This window comes from Artibeus jamaicensis, unplaced genomic scaffold, assembly GCF_021234435.1.
Source record: "Artibeus jamaicensis isolate MK-2021 breed Jamaican fruit bat unplaced genomic scaffold, CSHL_Jam_final contig_1132, whole genome shotgun sequence".
Taxonomy (NCBI): Eukaryota; Metazoa; Chordata; class Mammalia; order Chiroptera; family Phyllostomidae; genus Artibeus; species Artibeus jamaicensis.
This window is the reverse complement of record NW_026521221.1, coordinates 9,213,847-9,232,644: the sequence shown is the minus strand read 5'-3', so window position 1 is coordinate 9,232,644 and position 18,798 is coordinate 9,213,847. Positions and strand designations below refer to the sequence as shown.

General features: G+C 38.8%; 1 protein-coding gene across 4 annotated transcripts in view; it reads right to left on the bottom strand.

The window, feature by feature from the left end:
• Positions 1–23: 23 nt before the first annotated feature.
• Positions 24–18,798, bottom strand: part of TMEM62 (transmembrane protein 62) — a 39,438-nt gene continuing 20,663 nt past the window's right edge. For all 4 annotated transcript variants that reach the window (XM_053666003.1, XM_053665999.1, XM_053666001.1 and 1 more), the window contains 6 exons: positions 17,224–17,383; positions 11,203–11,316; positions 9,016–9,100; positions 5,398–5,502; positions 3,287–3,405; positions 24–861 (listed from right to left, as the gene is read on the bottom strand). In XM_053666003.1, the coding sequence (XP_053521978.1) occupies positions 535–861; positions 3,287–3,405; positions 5,398–5,502; positions 9,016–9,100; positions 11,203–11,316; positions 17,224–17,383 (910 nt within the window). In that variant the 3' untranslated portion in view covers positions 24–534. The remainder of the gene's footprint in view (positions 862–3,286; positions 3,406–5,397; positions 5,503–9,015; positions 9,101–11,202; positions 11,317–17,223; positions 17,384–18,798) is intronic.

Below are 18,798 nucleotides of genomic sequence, written 5' to 3'. Positions count from 1 at the left end.
CCAGCTCCAAACTTCAGCCCCAGTCAGAGTGGTTCATCCTTCATTTATTTGATTGGTTGAAAACACGACTAAGGAAATACAGCCCCTAACCTGGCGGGGGGGGGGGGGGGGGGGGGGGGAACGGAGAGGTAAAAGCCTAAGGGTTGCCAGAGTTGGGCCCAGTTCACATTGGTTCCCTGCCTCTAAGTGGCACCCTTTTCTGCTGAGTTCCAGATACTGTGCTAGGTACTTTACATGAGGTAGTCCTAAAAACACAGTGGGCATCAGATACACCCATACACACCCAGTCCCTGTATACGACTTTCTCTTCACAAAAGTAAATCAACCCTTTGCCTTCTTGAGGAAGGAAGGAATCATGGCATTATTGAGAGACTTTTCTGCAGTCCATTCTGCAGGAATCAGTAGTAGGTAATCCCCCCCAATTCCCAGGCAGCCAAGCAGCAGCAGTTTCTGAAGCTTGCCACCAATATTGGCCATTCACCTGCTTCTGGAGCAGAGGCCTGGGCTACCGAGGTGAATGGTGAGGCATGGCCTTCAGGAGCTCAGGTAGCTTTTTAACTGCGTTGTAAAAGTTCCAAGCTCCTTGGAGTTCAGTGTCCACACACGATAAATGAGAAGAGGTGTCAGCAGTGTCAACCAGGTCCGCAAAGGGGAGAAAAAAAAGGCCAGAGTGCCATATGTCATATGAAGAAAGTAGCAGGAACAAATCTGCCAGATGTACAGTAGTAACATAAGGAGGTGAACAGGTATAATTTTCAAATATTTTCCTTGATGGAGATGAGACTTGAAGTTGTGACCAAAGCACCGCTGCAGCAAGCTCCAACACAGGTAAGCCATCAAGGGGATGTTAAAAAACGCCAGCTGGAAAGAGCAGAACAGAACCATTAGCTTACTAGCAAGCCCTCAGAGGGGTCAGGACCAGGTCTCACTAATGCATTAGGTAGCTCCTAAGAATATGTTGCTTTCTCTCTTGGGGGTTAACCCTCTGATTCTTTATGTTTCAATCACACTTGCTTCTAACACAACAGTTGATTTGTAGTTAGTTGTATATTTTGACCTGTATCCTTTTATTCATTTTAAAGGCAAGTATCATTTCATTTATGTTGAAGCCCTCAATAATGTTTAAGGTGGAAATGGATTGAGTATGTATGCCTCTAAGATGCACACATACTATTTTGGATTAGTGCAGGAGTGGAGAGAGGGATTTGGGTATCAATATTTTTTTTCTGATCTCTGTATTTTTATTTGAAGTGGTATGATGATTCCTGGAATGTAAATTAGAAGACTTAAGTTACAGTCCAAGTTTAGCTGCTGTATTATTATTCATCAATTCACCCATTATGGGGTAGATGCTACTATGCTCTAGGCTTGGGACACACTGGTGAACAAGTCAGAAAAGATGCATCACAGAGCTTGTATTCTAACAGGGAGAAACCAAAAAAGAGAGATAATTACAGATTTTGAAACATTCAATAAAGGAAATGACTGGGTCATGAGGGTAACTAGCAGATGAACTCTCTGAGGCCTGAAGCACAGGAATGAGTCAGTGGGAGGAAGTACATTCCAAGCAGAAGAATCAAATGAAAAGCCCAGAGGTGGGTGAGGTCTCGGCCAATGGCCTAGAACATGATAAGCCAGGTGGAAACTAGGGCAGTCAGCAGGACCCAGATCATGTCACTGCTCTGCTTGAAAGGGTTTGAAGCTGAGAAGTGAGTAGGTTGATTAAGGTTTTAAAAGCACCACAGTGGATACTTGGTGGCAAACTGGCAGTAAGGAGGCAAATGCAGCAGAGGGAAGACCAGTTAGAGGGTGCCCAGGCAAGCAATAATTCTGACTTAGACTAGGGTAGAGGTAATGAGATGGAGAGAAATGGTGGATTCAAGATGTAGATTGGAGGTAGAGCAAACAAAGTATTACTTGCTGATGAACTAGGTAGAATATGAGGGAAGGGGAAGACTTAAGGATATATCCTAGAGAAACTGAGTGAATTGTAGGGCCATTTATTAAAACTGAACAAACTAGAGAGGGACAAATTTGGGGTTAGGAATTAAAGGTCCCATATACTACTGAGATGCTTGGTAGATACCTAAGAGAAGATACAAAATGGCAGTTGGCTATACAGGCACTTGAAGTGCAGAGAAGAGATCTAGATCAGAAATGCAGATTTGGGAGTCATGAGCCTAAATAATAGGTAAGAGCCACTATTAGTGTACCATTTATCCAAACATGAATAAAATTTGAATAAACATTCAAATAGGAATATTCATATTCAAATATTAATACCCACCCTTTGGTAAGGCTTAGGTTTACTGGGTATAAGAACGCTCCTGAGAGACAACCTCCATTTACAACCGGACCCAGACCTACGCACACATGAAACGCTGCTTTACAGAGAACGTTCTGGCCTATGGTCGGTATTTGCAAAAGTCTTCCCTGTTTATCTCTAACCCTGCCGGTCACATTTTATTACCGTTATGAGGCTCTGAGCTCATTCTGAACAATGTTTTTGGATCTCTTCCAAAACTCCAGGTCATTACCTCCAGATTTTAGTCCATTAGTCCCACAAGTAAAATCAATTGTTAAGTAAATACCTTTCAAACCTATTTATAGAGATTTACTATGAGTCAGAGTTTTGTTTGTGTGTTTGTTTGTTTTAAAGGTATCTCAGTCAAAATGTGGACCAAATGTATTAGTGCTTCCCAGATAAGTGCACTACCAACAGAAAGCCCATGCCCGGTTTCGCCCAGTGCAGCTTCCATTGGATAAATGACTCACTTTTCATGTGTGTCCATTTTTCCTTTCCTCCTTCTGAAATATTTTCTTGCTTCATTATCATAATCAATTTTGGTTTACTCGGAATTCTATCATTTATTCTGCCATAAGTCCCTTATTTTATTTTTTGTCAATGAAAAGCATCATGAAACAAACAACAAAACCAAAACCTCTTTATAAGTCTCTTATAAACCCGCCTGACAAAAATTTATTTTAGATGTTTACAAGAGAATGGTGGAATAAAGAGCTTAGGAAGTACTCAAAAGGCAAACAAAACACCAGTTATTAAAGACTACCTGCCAGTAAATTTGAAAACATGATTTATGGTGTTTAATTTGGGATTTAAGATTTAATTCCTAAATGTTACACAACTAATCCAACAAAGTCAAGATGTTCTTTTTTTAATAATTTTTTAGATTTTTATTTTAATTGTTGTTCAAGTACAGTTTTCTGCCTTTTACTCCCATCCCAGCCCACCCCAAGATGTTCTTAAATTGCATTTCTGATTTCTTACCTGGAGAAGTCCAACCACAAACGTTATACTGCCTTGTAGGAAATGCCCATCAACAAAGATCCCAAAGGAAAAGCAGCAACCCATTTTGCCTTCAGTAATTTCACCAAAGAACCATGGCCCTGAAGAGGCAGTGGAGAGAAAAGGGGATGATTAAATAACTGTGATTCTAATTACATACATCACAAGATGCATTTGCAAGAATAACAAAAAAATATGAGACTACTCATCTATAAGCATTTTATTTGCATAGCTTTTCTTCTTTGCTAATCTCTATGTTGCACCTGATGTCCTAGCTAACCAACTATTTGCTCCTTTGCTCCATAGTTCTCTGGATTATAAAATCATCTGAGTACATGATGTACCTGGAATAGATAGGTAGCTTGTAGATTCCAGAAACACACAGGAGTACATTCACAAATCTTAGGAGATCTGATTGCAATAATAACCTCAATCTAATGTTTTAACATTTCCTTTAAGAAGCAAAGAGGTATTCCTCAGAAGTTAATTTTTCAAATAACTGAGGTTTTACTCCTTTAAACTATAAAACTTCAACCACTTTAATCTCTCTAAAATGTACTTCTTCATTATTAATATTAACAAATGTATTTTAACCTTCTCCTATTGATCCATAGTCACTGCTCTGTACATCAACTGCATACTGAGGGTGAACATGTACACAGTTTAACTTGCTTCTTTATTTTTTCACCTGTGATGCCAAGAATGACTTGTCTCTCTTCCCTACTATTATATACTGCCCCTTCTCAGTGTGTGGGTGTCTGGAACCACTAGATTGTCAAGAGTGATTAAGGGACACTCAGACTTCCTTTCTCAAAATGTCAATACCATCATTTGCTGGTAAGAACAGAGTTCAGCTTTAAAAAGTTATAGGTAATTTTCTCAGATATACTTCATATATTATATAAACTCCATTAGATACACAGCAGTCTAAAAAAAGTGTTTTCCCTTCAAGTTTCAACTTTTGCAAATAAAGTAACTTCTGCCTTCTTAAGGTTTTCTTTTATAGCCAGGAACCAAATCACTCACTTTCCCTCCTAGTATAAGATGAGTGTCCAGAAGAGCTTCAACCTCTCTGCTGACAGGAAAACTGACTTCCAAAGGGAGCTTGTTATATAGTGTGGTACAGTGTCATATCTTTTATTTCAATACTTTTTTGTTCTCTGGTGGGAGTTAGTAATGAGCAAAGGAAAGTCCAAAGGTGGGAAAAAAGTGTAAAACAAAGACCAAGCAACAAATAGCCTAATTAATCACAAATGTATATTAGTAAAAGGCTTTAAAAAGGGACCTACAGCACTTTCTGTTTCTGTAAGTGGCTAAGTGACTTTGTAAGTATTGGGTCTCACAGTTAATAGAACAGAGGAGTTCAGATATGCCTGAACTCACTGCTCATCCCAGCTTCTCTCTTGAGTTGAGTTTCTAGGAGCCACACATTAATCAACTATTCACTGAACTACATACTAAGCATTGTGCTTAGTGGGGGCATAGAGGTGAACAAGAGAGATAAGACATCAATGGATATTCTAGTGAGGGGAGAGATGGTGAACATAGACGACAGCCATAAATTTTGATAAAGGAATGAAGGACATGAAAAGCATGACGAAACAGAAGATTAAACTTAAGGTAAGTCAGAGAAGGCTGCTTTGAGGAGATGGCATTTAAGCTGAACTATCATCTGTTAGGTTTCTACACAAATTCTGTAATGGTCTTCTCAGTACTCTTAAGTAAACTAAATGTCCTTTAAAAAAAAGTTTAGTGAATTTAGAGAGAGAGGAAGGGAGAGAGAGAGAGAGAAACATCAATGTGAGAGAAACATTAAGTGGCTGCTTCCATACACACCCTGACCAGATATCGAACCTAAAACCTTTTGATGTACAAGCTGACTCTCCAACTGAGCCACCTGACCAAGGCTTAAATGTCCTTTAAACATGTTGAGAAACAACTTTCTTTCCCAAGACCATATACCAGGAAATGACTTATGCAGGAATCATGGGGCATTTGTTACATTCTCAGAAGCCTAAATTACTCTATTGTCAAAATTTTTAATATATTCCTTGGCAGATTTCTCTACAATCCAGGTTTCTTAATTGACTTACCCAGCACTGTATATAGAGTCAGCAACAACACAGAATAGTAGAAGATGTTTATTTTGCTCAAGACATGAAGGGAAAATGAGGTCAAATTTAAAAATCCTGGAGGTCCTAAAGAGAAGAAATTTGAAAAATCCAATGAACACATGCAAAGTTCAATTTCTTTATAACATCTTCTAGAAGACTTCCATGGGCTATCCTATATATCCAGTAAATCTGTTGTTATATAGCAACTATACAGATAACACTACTTTAAATTCATAAGTTGGCAGGAATCCTGATGAGCCAATTCACTTAGAATTGGCAAAGGGTAGAAAATTCAAAACTGCTGGGAACCACTCTGCCTGGTTTCCGGAAATGTAACTGCCCCCCAGGGCTAAGGCTGAGTGAGCAACCTCTGGAATGCGAGCCACTGAGGAGACAAAGCTTGTCCCCTGCCCCCAACAGTTGGTCGGTTAGTCTATTATGGGTACAACCCCTCAGAGGAGGGGCAACCTAAGCCAGACATGATCAGTTAGGAGGCCATCATGGAAGGACTTGGGGGGCTGCAACAAAGAGGGAGTGATGGACCCTCACCCCCTGGCTATTCTGACATAGTCTGAGTCCCCATTTTCATCTGGGAGAAGTGCTTCCTGACTCTAATCCACTTAAGCCTAAAAATTTATGATGGGGAAGGCGGTGCAGCCCTTTGTCAGCTAGAGCGGGATCTGGGGTGATCAGGCCTAAGAAAGAATATGTAAAATCCTGTGAAACCTGCCTTGTTTAGAATGCTCTCATTTAAATGATAAGCGTCCAAGCAAGAAGTTTGTTCCTCAAAGTTTTCTGGCTCTTTAGCTATCTGACCCTGACAGAGAATAAACCCTCATAGTTCTCTGAATGCTACCTATTGTTTGATCCCTACCTATATTCTTGTGCAAATGAACCCAATAAAAGCCCTTGAGGAAGGGGCTCTTGGCCCTTCTCCTTTGAGAGACTGGCCACCTTTCCTCCCCAAGCAGATCACGTCTTGGTAGTTTCACTGTCATCCGTGGCGGACGGGGGACTCTGCAGGCAAAGCTACCCCCACACAAAGCAGTGGTTGTTTTTGTGTCGAGGAGCACATGCGCTCATGTGCATGCACACAAGTACTTTTTAAAAAAAAGATTTTATTTATTTTTATTTTTAGAGAGATGGGGAGGGAGGGAAAGAAATATCAGTGTGTAGTTGTCTCTCACATGGCTACAGCTGGGGACCTGGCCCGCAACCCAGGCAAGTGCCTGACTGGGAATTGAACCGGCAACCCTTTGGTCTGCAGACCATGCTTAATCCACTGAGCTACACCAGCCAGGGCTACTTTTTTAAATGACTAAACACAATAGAGAAATACCTGACAAAAGAACATACTATTTTATCTTTATGTATTTTTAAAAAATAATGCTCTACTGAAATGATAATCAAGTCTTTGTTTTCTAGGGGATTTAGTATAAAAATGTACGAACTTCCCAAAGGAATATCAAAATATAACAAAGGCACATCAAAATGTCTCCATTCTAATCTTAAGTACGAGTATCTGTTCAAATATTCCTTTCTCATGTGATACAACTCTTACCTCCCAGCTAACCTCTTACTACCACTGAAAGGGATCCAAAAAGTTCTCCAAATGAGCATCTCTTAAAAGAAAGTTCCCAAAAGCCCAAGTGTCAGGTTTTCACACAGAGGAACTCAATTCCGTGGCCACAGATTCTCAGCCGCCGCCAGCCATTTCACTCCTGTAGGTGGCTGATCATAAACCAGTCAGCAGAAGACATTAATAGGAAGTTTAGTGCACACTGAGCAATGCTAGAGGTGAAAACTATTTAAAGAACTGGTCCCAGCGATAAGATAGCCCGATGTAAGTTAATTAGTATGTCTTTCTTCACAGGACAGAATATAACATTGCTCAACCTGCTGACAGTTATTTTCATACAAAGCCTGATAATGCATGCCTTGTCCCACTCTGTGCATTACCTGCTTGCTACTCTTCCTCTCTCAGCTTCTTTCTTGTTCCACTTTGGTACTTCACAAAGTATTAATCTACATATCCACCTTTAATAATTATTATTTATTATAAATAATTCTTTAACCTTAGAGGCAGCTATGCTTTAAACTTTAAGCAACGTATCACTCCTTTGGCTATACATTAGAGTAACCTGGGGGAACTTTTAGGAAATACTCATGCCCAGGTCTCACTCTCCAGAGGTTCTGATTTAATTAGCCAGGGGAGAGGGGAGCTTAGGTAGTAACCCAGGTGATTTTAAGGAATCACCTGACAGAAATGTTGCTTCAGACAGAGCCATGCTTCTCAGCATTAACTGCACATTGGAGCCACCTCAGCCCTCACTGTGCACTGGAGCCTACTGAGGCTTAGGTCCTGTCCTTGAAGAGATTCTGGTGTAATTGGTACTATGTGGACACTGAGCCCCATGGGATTCCAAGTTGTAGTCAAAGTTGAGAAGTGTTGTTTAAAGAAAAGAAAAGACTTGGGTTTTCAGTCTCTCCTCTGTCTCTGCCCAGCTATGAGACTTTGGACAACTTATATACCCTCCCCAGTCCTTAGTTTTCTAGTGTTGAAAACACGAACAATGATACCTACCTCACAGGATTGTCATAAGGCTTAAGTAAGATAATGTGGGTAAAAATATGTTGTAAATTTTAAATAAGCTCAGACTACACAAAGATACTGGCATCCCCACATATAAGGGTGTGGCTAGTTCTTTATTTACATTTAATTATTTACATTATAGGCAGGAAAATTATGTGTGCAATAATGTTTCTTAAACTTTTTCATAAAAGTTTTAAAATACATATATACAAGCAGGAAAACATTCAGTAGGATGTGTACCAAAAAAGGATAAGGAAAATTTAATTCAACAACTATTTACTGCTTATTATGCACAAAGTCAGTGCAGGGTGCTGTGGCAAACAAATGAGAAATAGAAGATGAAAGATCCTATAATGAGAAGCTTACAGTTTGGCTAAGGAGAAAATGTATATACATTTGAAGTGGCTATGTAGAGCCAAGTGATTGGCTACTTATGTATCAATTAATCATCAGGGAGGAAGGACTATAGGGACTCAGAGAAGCAAGTGCTAATTATGACCTGGAATGGTTGGAGAAAATGGTATGGAAAAAGTGGGTTTGAGGTAAGCCCTAAAGGAGGCTAAGATTTAGACAAGTTAAGAAAAATATTTTAAATTAGAGATGGTAGCCTGGACAAAAGCATAGATGTGGAAACGAGCATGGTCTGAACAGTGAAAACCACCTGGGCTAAAATACAGGTAACTGGCTGAAAATGTGGCTAGTCAGATAGGACCCGTTTGTGGGAGATCTTTAATGTCTGTCGGAGATGTTTGGTCATTTTGAACTACATTGTGATCTTTTTCCCATTTTGGTTGAATCTCATGAAGCAGCAAATGATTGAGAGTTTTGTTTTGTGTTGTTTTGTTTTTAAGAGAGAGTACTGTGGAAGACTTAGGATAGTTTGAGGATGCACCTTGCAGGGCTCAGGAAAGGTAATTGATATTCATATTTGTCACTTGGTAACAGTGAGGACATTATGTGATACCTTAAAATAAAGTCTAAGAATAAAAGGAACCATGACTAACCTTTAAGCTCTACATATCCTCGTTGCCTAAAAATAATGAGGATGGCGAGCTGGATCAGCACAATCATCACAAAAAGGACGCGGGCCTGCAGAGAAACAGACGTTAATGTGAACTAGACCCTTGGATGCAGCTTTAGTGAAGGTTTTTAAAATGCTCTCATTAACAAAAATGGAAATGACATTAGCAGAAATGACTATGTAAAAAAAAAAATACATGGTCAAAGAAATCAAACGTCTGATCCCACCAAAAAAGAAAATTGTCAGTTGCTTCAGCATTACTCTTTCAGAATTTGGATACTTAGACCAATGTTGAAACTAAGTAATTTTAAAAATATTTTATTTATCTATTTTTAGAGAGCGGGGCAAGGAGGGAGAAAGAGAGGGAGAGAAACATCAGTGTGTGGTTGCCTCTCGAGCATCCCCCACCAGGGACCTGGCCTGCAACCCAGGCTCGTGTCCTAGACTGGAAATCGAACCAGAGACCCTTTGGTTCACAGGCCAGCAGTCCATCCTCTGAGCCACACCAGCCAGGGTGAAACTAAGTAATTTTATACAGTTATATGAAATGATCAAATTAAAATAGTCCACTTCCATTGTTCTAAGAAAAGCATAATTTGTTTTGCCTTATTTAAAGTTGCATAAGAGTGAAGAAAAACAGTACACAGTACACTGCAGCTCGGGGAACAGAGACCACATTTTCTTTCTGCTTTCTCTATCAAGAAATCATTCACTTGGAGACTAACAATAAAGAGACATGTAATCTAGGCCCCTGTTTCTCAAAGTATGGTCCCCAAATTATCATTGGAATCACCTTGAGCTTGTTAGGAATGCAGAATCTCAGGCCCTATCTCAGCCCTCCTGAATTAGAATATGGCTTTACAGATATTCCCAGGTAATTCGTAAGAACATCAAAGTTTCCAAAGCCTGATCTAAAAATCAGGCTTGTTAAAAATCCTTCCCACCCCAAATAAATGACATACCAGATTTCTAAAAATGAGATACAAATAGCCATTAGTCATATTTTTAAAAACTCAGTCACACAAGTAATAAAAGCAAATTAAAATAATAATCAATTTGCCCTGGCCAGTGTGGCTCAGTTGGTTAAGCATTGTCCCATAAACCAAAAGGTCACAGGTTCGATTCCTGGGCACGTGCCTAGGTTGTGGGTTCAGTCCCTAGTCTGGTGCATACAAGAGGCAACCAACAGCTGCTTGTCTCTCACATCGATGTTTCTCTCCCTCCCTCCTTTCTCTCTGAAAGTAGGTGGGCATGTCCTCAGGTGAGGATTAAAATTAGTGAATTAATAAATAATTATAAAAATAATAAATTCATATTTTAAGTCTGGGAAGATACACGCTAAAGCTATCTCTGGGAGGTGAAATTAAAGAAGGTTTAAATTTTCTTCCTAACGTTGTAGTATGTATCTTTTGTATATTTTATGTATAGAATAATGTATCTACTTTTTCACCCAGCAATTCACTTCCAGGAATCCCCAAAACTACTAGAAGCAAAAACTTAGTTACAAGCTGTATTTTATAGTAGAAGATAAAACTGGAAACAAGCACCAAACAATAGGGAAGTGTTTAAGGTGTATCTATGATAATATAATGCAGTTGATAAACATTATGTTATTAAGTAATATAAATTGATATATGACAATAGTCAAAACAAATTCCTCCATGGGAAAAAAATCAGACAATAAAAGAAAATTAAAAGTATATTTACCATTTTATATTAAAAACTAATATATAAATGTGAGAGAAAAGCAGAATATCATAGTGACAAATACAATGGCTATAATGGGCAGTGTGATAAAAGAGTAACATGGGGATGATTTCACTTTCTAAAATTTCCAGGCTTTCTACATTTAGTATGTATTATTTATGTAAAAATAAATATTATTTTCAAGAGATCCATAATCCTACTTAGCACAGTTCCTCTAATTCCCTAAGTAATCCTGGTTTTATAGCACTGGTTACAGCCAGATGCTAAACCAGGTACTACTTGTCCGTGCCTTTGTTTCTTTTAACTGCTTTTAATACTTTTAAAAGCATTCTATTCTTCTAGATGAAATAACTAAACTTTTCATTTTATAAGGTTCAGCTTTCTCATCACATAAGATTATTTATGACTCTGGACCTACCAAATCCAGTAAGAACACACATAACATGAGGTTGACTTTACTCACCACTGTGCAGTGGTCAGTAAGAAGAACAAATGATGGCAGGAAGTCAAATCTGAGCTGAATATCCTCTTGAAGAGAAAATATGTGGTGAACACTCTTACTCCTTCCAGCAGAATCCTAGTTAGAAGCACAGCAGAGATGGAAGTCTATGCTACTTTTTCTTTTCACTTACTTTTCTTTATAAGCATTTTACATAAAATTTCATTAAAACCTTATAACTCTAGATTTAAATTGGAAATATCAACATGTACTCACAATGTATTTTATCTGTTAAAAAAATCTATTATTTCCTTATGTTTACTGAAAAAGCCTAGAATAACAACAAACCCAACAGCAGTGAGCTAGCTGGACAAGTGCCAACTGTGGTCTCAAAATACTGTTTTTCACTACAAGGAGCAAGTATTCTTTAGAAAAGTGGCTGATTCCAGTTCTTGAATAAGAAATGCATAAGAAGGGCTTGGAATATCTTGTCATACTAGAAAGCAAGAAAACTAACAAAGATTACTAGGATTGTATCAAAGGACTTAGTGGCCAATTTGAGAGGCTCCCACTTGCCAAAGGTGAAACAATTTGAGATCAGAAGACTCATTTGGTTACTTTTGGCAGATGCTAGAGAAGTGACTCATTATTCTGAAAATTGGTTTAGAAAGGGAAAGTGGAGGACGAATTAAGAATTTTTCCTGCCTTTCCTATATGAACTCTATATCTGGGTGCCGAATGCTTTTCTATAGGACTATTCTAATTAACAGTCATATAATAAGGAGTAGCAATTTGAATACCATCATTTTATAACTCTAATGAAATAATGGATATAGGCAAAGATCATTGATAGCAGCTAGAAATCCTTGATGAAAAGCTGGCTGGGTACTTCCTAATGCATGGAGGGGTAAGCCAGCAGTGCGTAGGAGCTGGCTTGACTGACTCACAAGGGCCAATAGTTACATTTTCAGGAATTTTGCAAGCTTGCAAGCTAGTTGATGTTGTGTTGGTAGGGATATTTATACCATGGAAATTGGTATAAGTCAAGGAAAGGCTACAAAGCAGCCTCCTCCCAAAACATCCTCCAAGTTGGTTGTTAAATATTTTACCAGCACATCATTGGTAGGGTTAACAATACCTGAATACATTGATCAATCTTAACATTACTGAGAGATGAGCAGATATTATAGGCTTCTGGTAAAAGTATAAAACATCAAATACTTTTTTTAGTAAGTAGATAAAATGCAAGATAATAAATTAATATCTCTTACAGATTTTTCTCTGTATATATACCATATTTAAAAGGATATATGTTCCTATTGATGAATGAGGGGGCCAGGATCCCTACTTAATATTCAGTAGACCAATTTTTTAAAGGTATACACATATAGACAAAAAGCAGACCATTTTTTGGTCATGCTAAAGAAATTGCTTCTAGGAATTCCCAAACTCACATCAAACAGCAAAAATCCAGAACACAGGATACCCTACAGGATAATATTCAGTTTCCAAAGAAAGTTGCAAAGGGGAAAAACATAGGAGGTGTGAGAGGCGATGTATATTTTAAAAAAGACTGAAGAAACAAATCAACTAAATGCAATATTGACCCTTGTTTGGATTCTGATCTGAACCAAGCAAATGCAGTGCCTACAGAAAGACATACATATATGACAAACTGGGAGAACTGTGCAATAGCCGGACAGTTTGATATTAAGGAATTACTGTTAATGTTTCAGGTGTAATATGGTATTATGGTTACAGTTTAAAAAATAGTCCTTATCTTTCAGTGACTCATACTGACGTATTTACATGTAAAATGACATCATGACACAGGGAGGAGAGATGTGAGTGGGGTATCGATGAAAAAGACTGGTCATGAGGTAGAAACTGTTAGAGTTGGCTGATGGATACTAAGGAAGTAATTATAGTATTATCTCTTTTATGTATTTTTAAAATTTCCTATCATGCAAAAGTTTTTAAACAGTGAAAAGAACTTTTACTGGTATTTATCAAACTGTACTCAAAATATTCTTACTTTAAATGGTAAGTTCTTATTTTAAGCAGAGATTTTCTTTAATTTTGAGATATAGAAATTTCTAGTCTTTAAATTGGCAAAGTAGACACAACCATCAAAGTACTGGTTCTCAAACATTAGTGCACATCAGTCACCGGAAGGGACTGACTGTTGAGAGACTGCTGGCTACCATCTCCAGAGTTTCTGATTCACAGGCTGGAGAAGGGAACTAACAGAGTGTTAGCCTCTCTAACAAGTTCCCAGGCTGATGCTACTAGTTCGGGAACCACACTAAGAACTGACCTGAGAATGTTTGCTAGTAGGCTGCCCAGAACCTGTATTCAATGAATACAGTAAGTAAATAAAATGCAAGATAATAAATTAATATCTCTCACAGATTTTCTCTGTGCATATACCATATTTAAAAGGATATAATGTTACTGATGAATGAGGGGACCAGGATCCCTACTTAAAATTCAGTAGACCAATTTTTTAAAAAGTATACACATATAGAGAGAAAACAGAGCATTTTTTGCCTGGAACTGAGGGTGAAAAGAAAGCAGTTACGAAAAGGCATCAGAGACGTTTTGAGGGTGATGCATCATGTTGACTGTAGCAATGGTTTCAAGGATGTACATGTGTGTAGGTCAGAACACACCAACTTGGACTCTTTAAATACAGTGTTTTGTATGCAAATTATACCTCACTAACGTTGCAAGACATGTTAAACATATAAAAAGCATATGTGATATCACACTTCTACTAAGGATTCACATAAATAGCCAGAAATGCCTCAAGGAATGTGAATAAGGTTTTTTCCTCATAAAACTACAGAAGCTGAGATTCAGAAGCAATCCAAGGATGTGGGAGTTCCCCATTCCTAAAGTGAGCAGATCTATGGTTGCTCCTACTTCTAACTCATGACTGCAAATACAGGGAATATGAGTGCGCTTATACCTTCAAACCTTTTTCAAATGACCAACTTCTAATGTGAAACACAATAAGAGTTCATTTCCAGCCATCCCTCCTTCCACATCTTTTCTGTGTGTTTCTTTTTCCTACTAAACAGAACACTTCAAAGATGGTGGCATGCAAAGTAACTTCTCTTGTTTCCTCCAGCTACTCACCATATAGGACTGTTATATAGATTAAATAAAATATTTAAGTGTCTGGCATCTGTTGTTTTTTTTTTAAGATTTTATTTATTTATTTTTAGAGGGAAAGGGAAGGAGATAGGGAGAGAAATATCAATGTATGGTTGCCCCTCGTGTGTCCCCTGCTGGGAACTGGCCTGTAACCCAGGCATGTGCCCTGATTGGGAATCGAGCCGCGATATTCTGGTTTGCAGGCCCACATTCAATCCACTGAGCTACACCAGCCAGGGCTAGTGTCTGGCATCTCTTTAGGGGGAGCTCAGTAAACTGAATAAACAACTCCTTCTTGCTCAAAATATTTCTCTGTGACCAAAAAAATGTAATGAAAATAATATAATGTGTTTACTAAAGTATTACTTCATGTTTCAAACTGACTTAATGTTAGAAGATTAAACAGTTCAAACCTATCATCAATTCATAAAGTTGTAGAAAAGTTAGTTTTTTAGAAACTAACTTTTTAAAAATATATTTTATTGATTATGCCATTACAGTTGTCCTATTTCCCCCATTCATTCCCCTCCACCCTGCACACCCCTCCCCCACCATTCCCCCCCTTTAGTTTATGACCACATCTCAAGTTCTTTAGATTCTATATTTCCCCTACTATTCTTACCCTCCCCCCTATCTATTTTCTACCTACCATCTATGCTACTTATTTTCTGTACCTTCTCCCCCCTTCTCTTCCTCCCCCCACTCCCCTGTTGCTAACCCTCCAGGTGATCTCCATTTCTATGGTTCTGCTCCTGATCTAGCTGTCCTCTTAGTTTGCTTTTGTTTTAGGTGTGGTTCTTAATAACTGTGAGTTTGCTGTCCTTTCACTGTTCATCTTTTTTATCTTCTTTTTCTTAGATAAGTCCCTTTAACATTTTATATAATAAGGGCTTGGTGATGATGAACTCCTTGAATTTGATCTTATAGGAGAAGCACTTTATCTGTCCTTCCATTCTAAATGAAAGCTTTGCTGGATAGAGCAATCTTGGATGTAGGTCCTTGCCTTTCATGACTTGGAATACTTCTTTCCAGCCCCTTCTTGACTGTAAGGTCTCTTTTGAGAAATCAGCTGACAGTCTGATGGGAATTCCTTTGTAGGTGACTGTCCCCTTAGCTCTTGCTTCTTCTAGGATTCTCTCCTTCATTTGAATCTTGGCTAATGTAATGATGATGTGCCTTGGTGTGTTCTTCCTTGGGTCCAACTTCTTTGGGACTCTGAGCTTCCTGGATTTCCTGGAAGTCTATTACCTTTGCCAGAATGGGGATGTTCTCTTTTATTATTTGTTCAACTAAGTTTTCCACTTGTCACTCTTCCCCTTCCTCCTTTGGTACCCCTATAATTGGGATGTTGGAACATTTAAAGATGTCCTGAAGGTTCCTAACCCTCTCATTTTTTTTGAATTCTTGTTTCTTCATACTTTTTTGTTTGGTCATTTTTTTCTTCCTTCTGGTCCACTCGATTTGAGTCCCAGTTTCCTTTCCATCACTATTGGTTTCCTGTGCATTTCCCTTCATTTCAATTAGTTTAGCCTTCATTTGTTCCTCTAATTTGTGACTAAAATCAACCAGTTCTGTGAGCATCCTGATCACCAGTGTTTTGAACTGTGCATCTGATAGGTTGGCTATTTCTTGGTCGCTTAGATTATTGGCTCTGGGGTTTTGAGTTCTTCTTGAGCCATAATATTTTAGTCTGTTCGTGCCTATTAGGTATGAGGGGCAGAGCCCTAGGTGTTCACCAGGGCAGGGCAACTCAGTTGCTGGGTTGTGACGCTGTATGTGGGGGTGGGATCAGAGGGGCAATAGCGGCCCCCCCTGCTGCTTCCTGCTGCTAGGGCCTGTGCGATCTTTCTCACTGCTCGCTCCTTTGCCAGGTTTATCTGCACTCAAATGTGTGACCACAGTCAGCCTGCCGCCTTGCGCCCTCACTGGCTGGGTCCACACGTTGCTACCCCATGCCTGGGATCCGCCCACAGCTGCCTGAGCGCCCGGTCGGTCAGGTGGATCTTTCCTGCGGATCTTTCCTGCCTGACCTGCTCCACTGCTGGCTCTGCCCCTCTTACCGGTCTGGCTGAACGGTTCATTGTTGTTGGTCTTCCGTATAGTTCAATTTTCTGTGTTTTGGTTGTGTTTTTGTTACTAAAACTTTGTTGTCTTTAAACTTAGTTGTGTGAGGAGGCACAGTGTTTCTACCTATGCCTCCATCTTGGCCGGAAGTCAGAAACTAATTTCTGAGCACAATCTATCCCTTAAAGAGTTTCATAATGTTGATGAAACTGCTCTATTTTGGTAATAATGTTCACTTTCTACTCTGGCAGGTGCTAGTGAATTAAATGCCCCCCAGGTTGAACCAGAATAATGCCAGGCAGATTGTACTGCAACGCTATGAATGCATACTACTCAAACAAACAAAAAAAATCCTTTTGATGCCTAGCAAATTCTGTCCTAGAGCTTTCAAAACAATGACACAATTTTCTTATACTTGAAGATAGCAATCAAAGGCATGGAGATATAAACACATGTTTCCTGACTTACTCTATTATCTTTTGGTGTATTGGTGAATTTCTTCCCATATTAAAAGACACTGGCCAAAACTGAAGGGAAAAAAAAACCCCAAAAGAATGACTCCCTAAGTTAGAAAAAAGGAGGGGGGCTGTGGCTAGTAGTCACACACTTTTTTTCCTCTGGTCAGTTTTTAGTCTAATAGTAGAATTACTCCTGAGTGCCCATTTTCAGAACATACTACATCCAATGTATCCAATTTTTTAGGTAAACTTAGTTTCATCTTTATCAACTGACTGGAAGAAAACGAACAAACATACCCAAGTCAGAGTTCAGTATGGTTATAGCCCAATCATTTACATAGCAAACTGAAAATTACTAACTTACCTGGACAATTACTTCTATGTTATGTGTACTGTCACTGTAGTTTCTTGGGTTCCACTTCAGTGTATAAATAGGACCAGATGAATGAACAGCTTGCCCTAAATCAACTCCATCAATCTTAACTGTGACAGAAGTAATGGAGGATAATGAAAAGGCCAAAATTCTAAAATGAGAACATATATAAAATATGGTTTTAGTATTTGTCATTGTTTTCATAAAGAAGAATAGCCCTATAAATACCTCAAAATGTGTAAGTCTAGGCAGAGCCATCACATGGGTGGCTGATGGGACCACTGTTCATATGATCAGGTTTCTTTCTGAATGGAGACCTTTAGAGCAAACCTGAGCTGATGAGATATTAGGAACTATCCTTTTACTTTTTTAGAAAGGAAAACCAATTGTCTTTTAACAAATCAAGTTCAAGTAGATTCAAAGTTTTTTTCTGAAGAAACTCCTGAAGTCCTGGTTTTTCTCATAGGAAGGGAATATAGGTTACATATCTCACTTTGTTAATCTAATGTAAAGTCTACTGTCTACTCATTTGGTTCCCATCCACTCATTGGGCTCTTCTGTCTACCTGGAAGAAGCAATGTCACAAATAAGATGAAAGCTACCAGGCCCCAGAGAATATAACATCTAAATCTGATATCTGGCCCTGGCCGGTGTGGCTTGGTGGTTTGGGTGCAGGGCCTGCTAAACTGGGGGATAGGGGGAGTCACTGGTTCAGTTTCTAGTCAGGACACATGCCTGGGTTGTGGGCCGGGTCCCTGGTGGGGGGTCACATTGGGGGGGTGGCCACACATTGATGTTTTTCTCTTTCTCCCTCCCTTCCCCTCTGTCTAAAAATAAGATAAATAAAATCTTTAAAAAAAAAAAAAAAGAGAATAAAACCTTTAAAAAAAAAAAAAAAAAAAAAACCCTGACAGAGATACATGTTTCACTTCACTAGTGATCAGACAATATACTGAAACAACTTGACACCATTTTTTCCAGATTAAGTAGTAAATCTTTTTAAAAGTACAGTATCAAGTAACGATAAGGGTGCTATGAAATTAGCACTCCTATCACCTGGTAACATATAAATTAGTATCTGTTTTGAAAAGTATTTGGGTACCTTAAACACTGGTGGTGGGAATGTAAAATGGTAAAGCCACCTTGGAGAACAGTATGGTGGTTCCTCAGAAATGTAAATATATGATTATTACCACATGACCCAGCAGTTCCACTCACTTCTGGATATATCCCCAAAAGAATTAGGGTTTTCAAAATAGTGACATAATTTTGAAGGCAGCAGTTTGAACAGATACTTGTATACCCATGTTCTTAATGGCACTGATCACAGTTGCCGCAGGGTGAAAGCACAGTGACTACTGACAGACACGTGGATAAACAAAATGTGGCACATCCATAAAATGGACTATTACTCAGGACTTAAAAAGAGCAAAATTCTGACACAGTGCTGGAACATGGGTGAGCCTTGAGGACATTATGCTAAGTGAAATAAGACAGTCACCAAAGGACAAAGAAGTCCACTTAGATGAGGTCATCAGAGTAGTCATAGACATAGAGACAGACAGC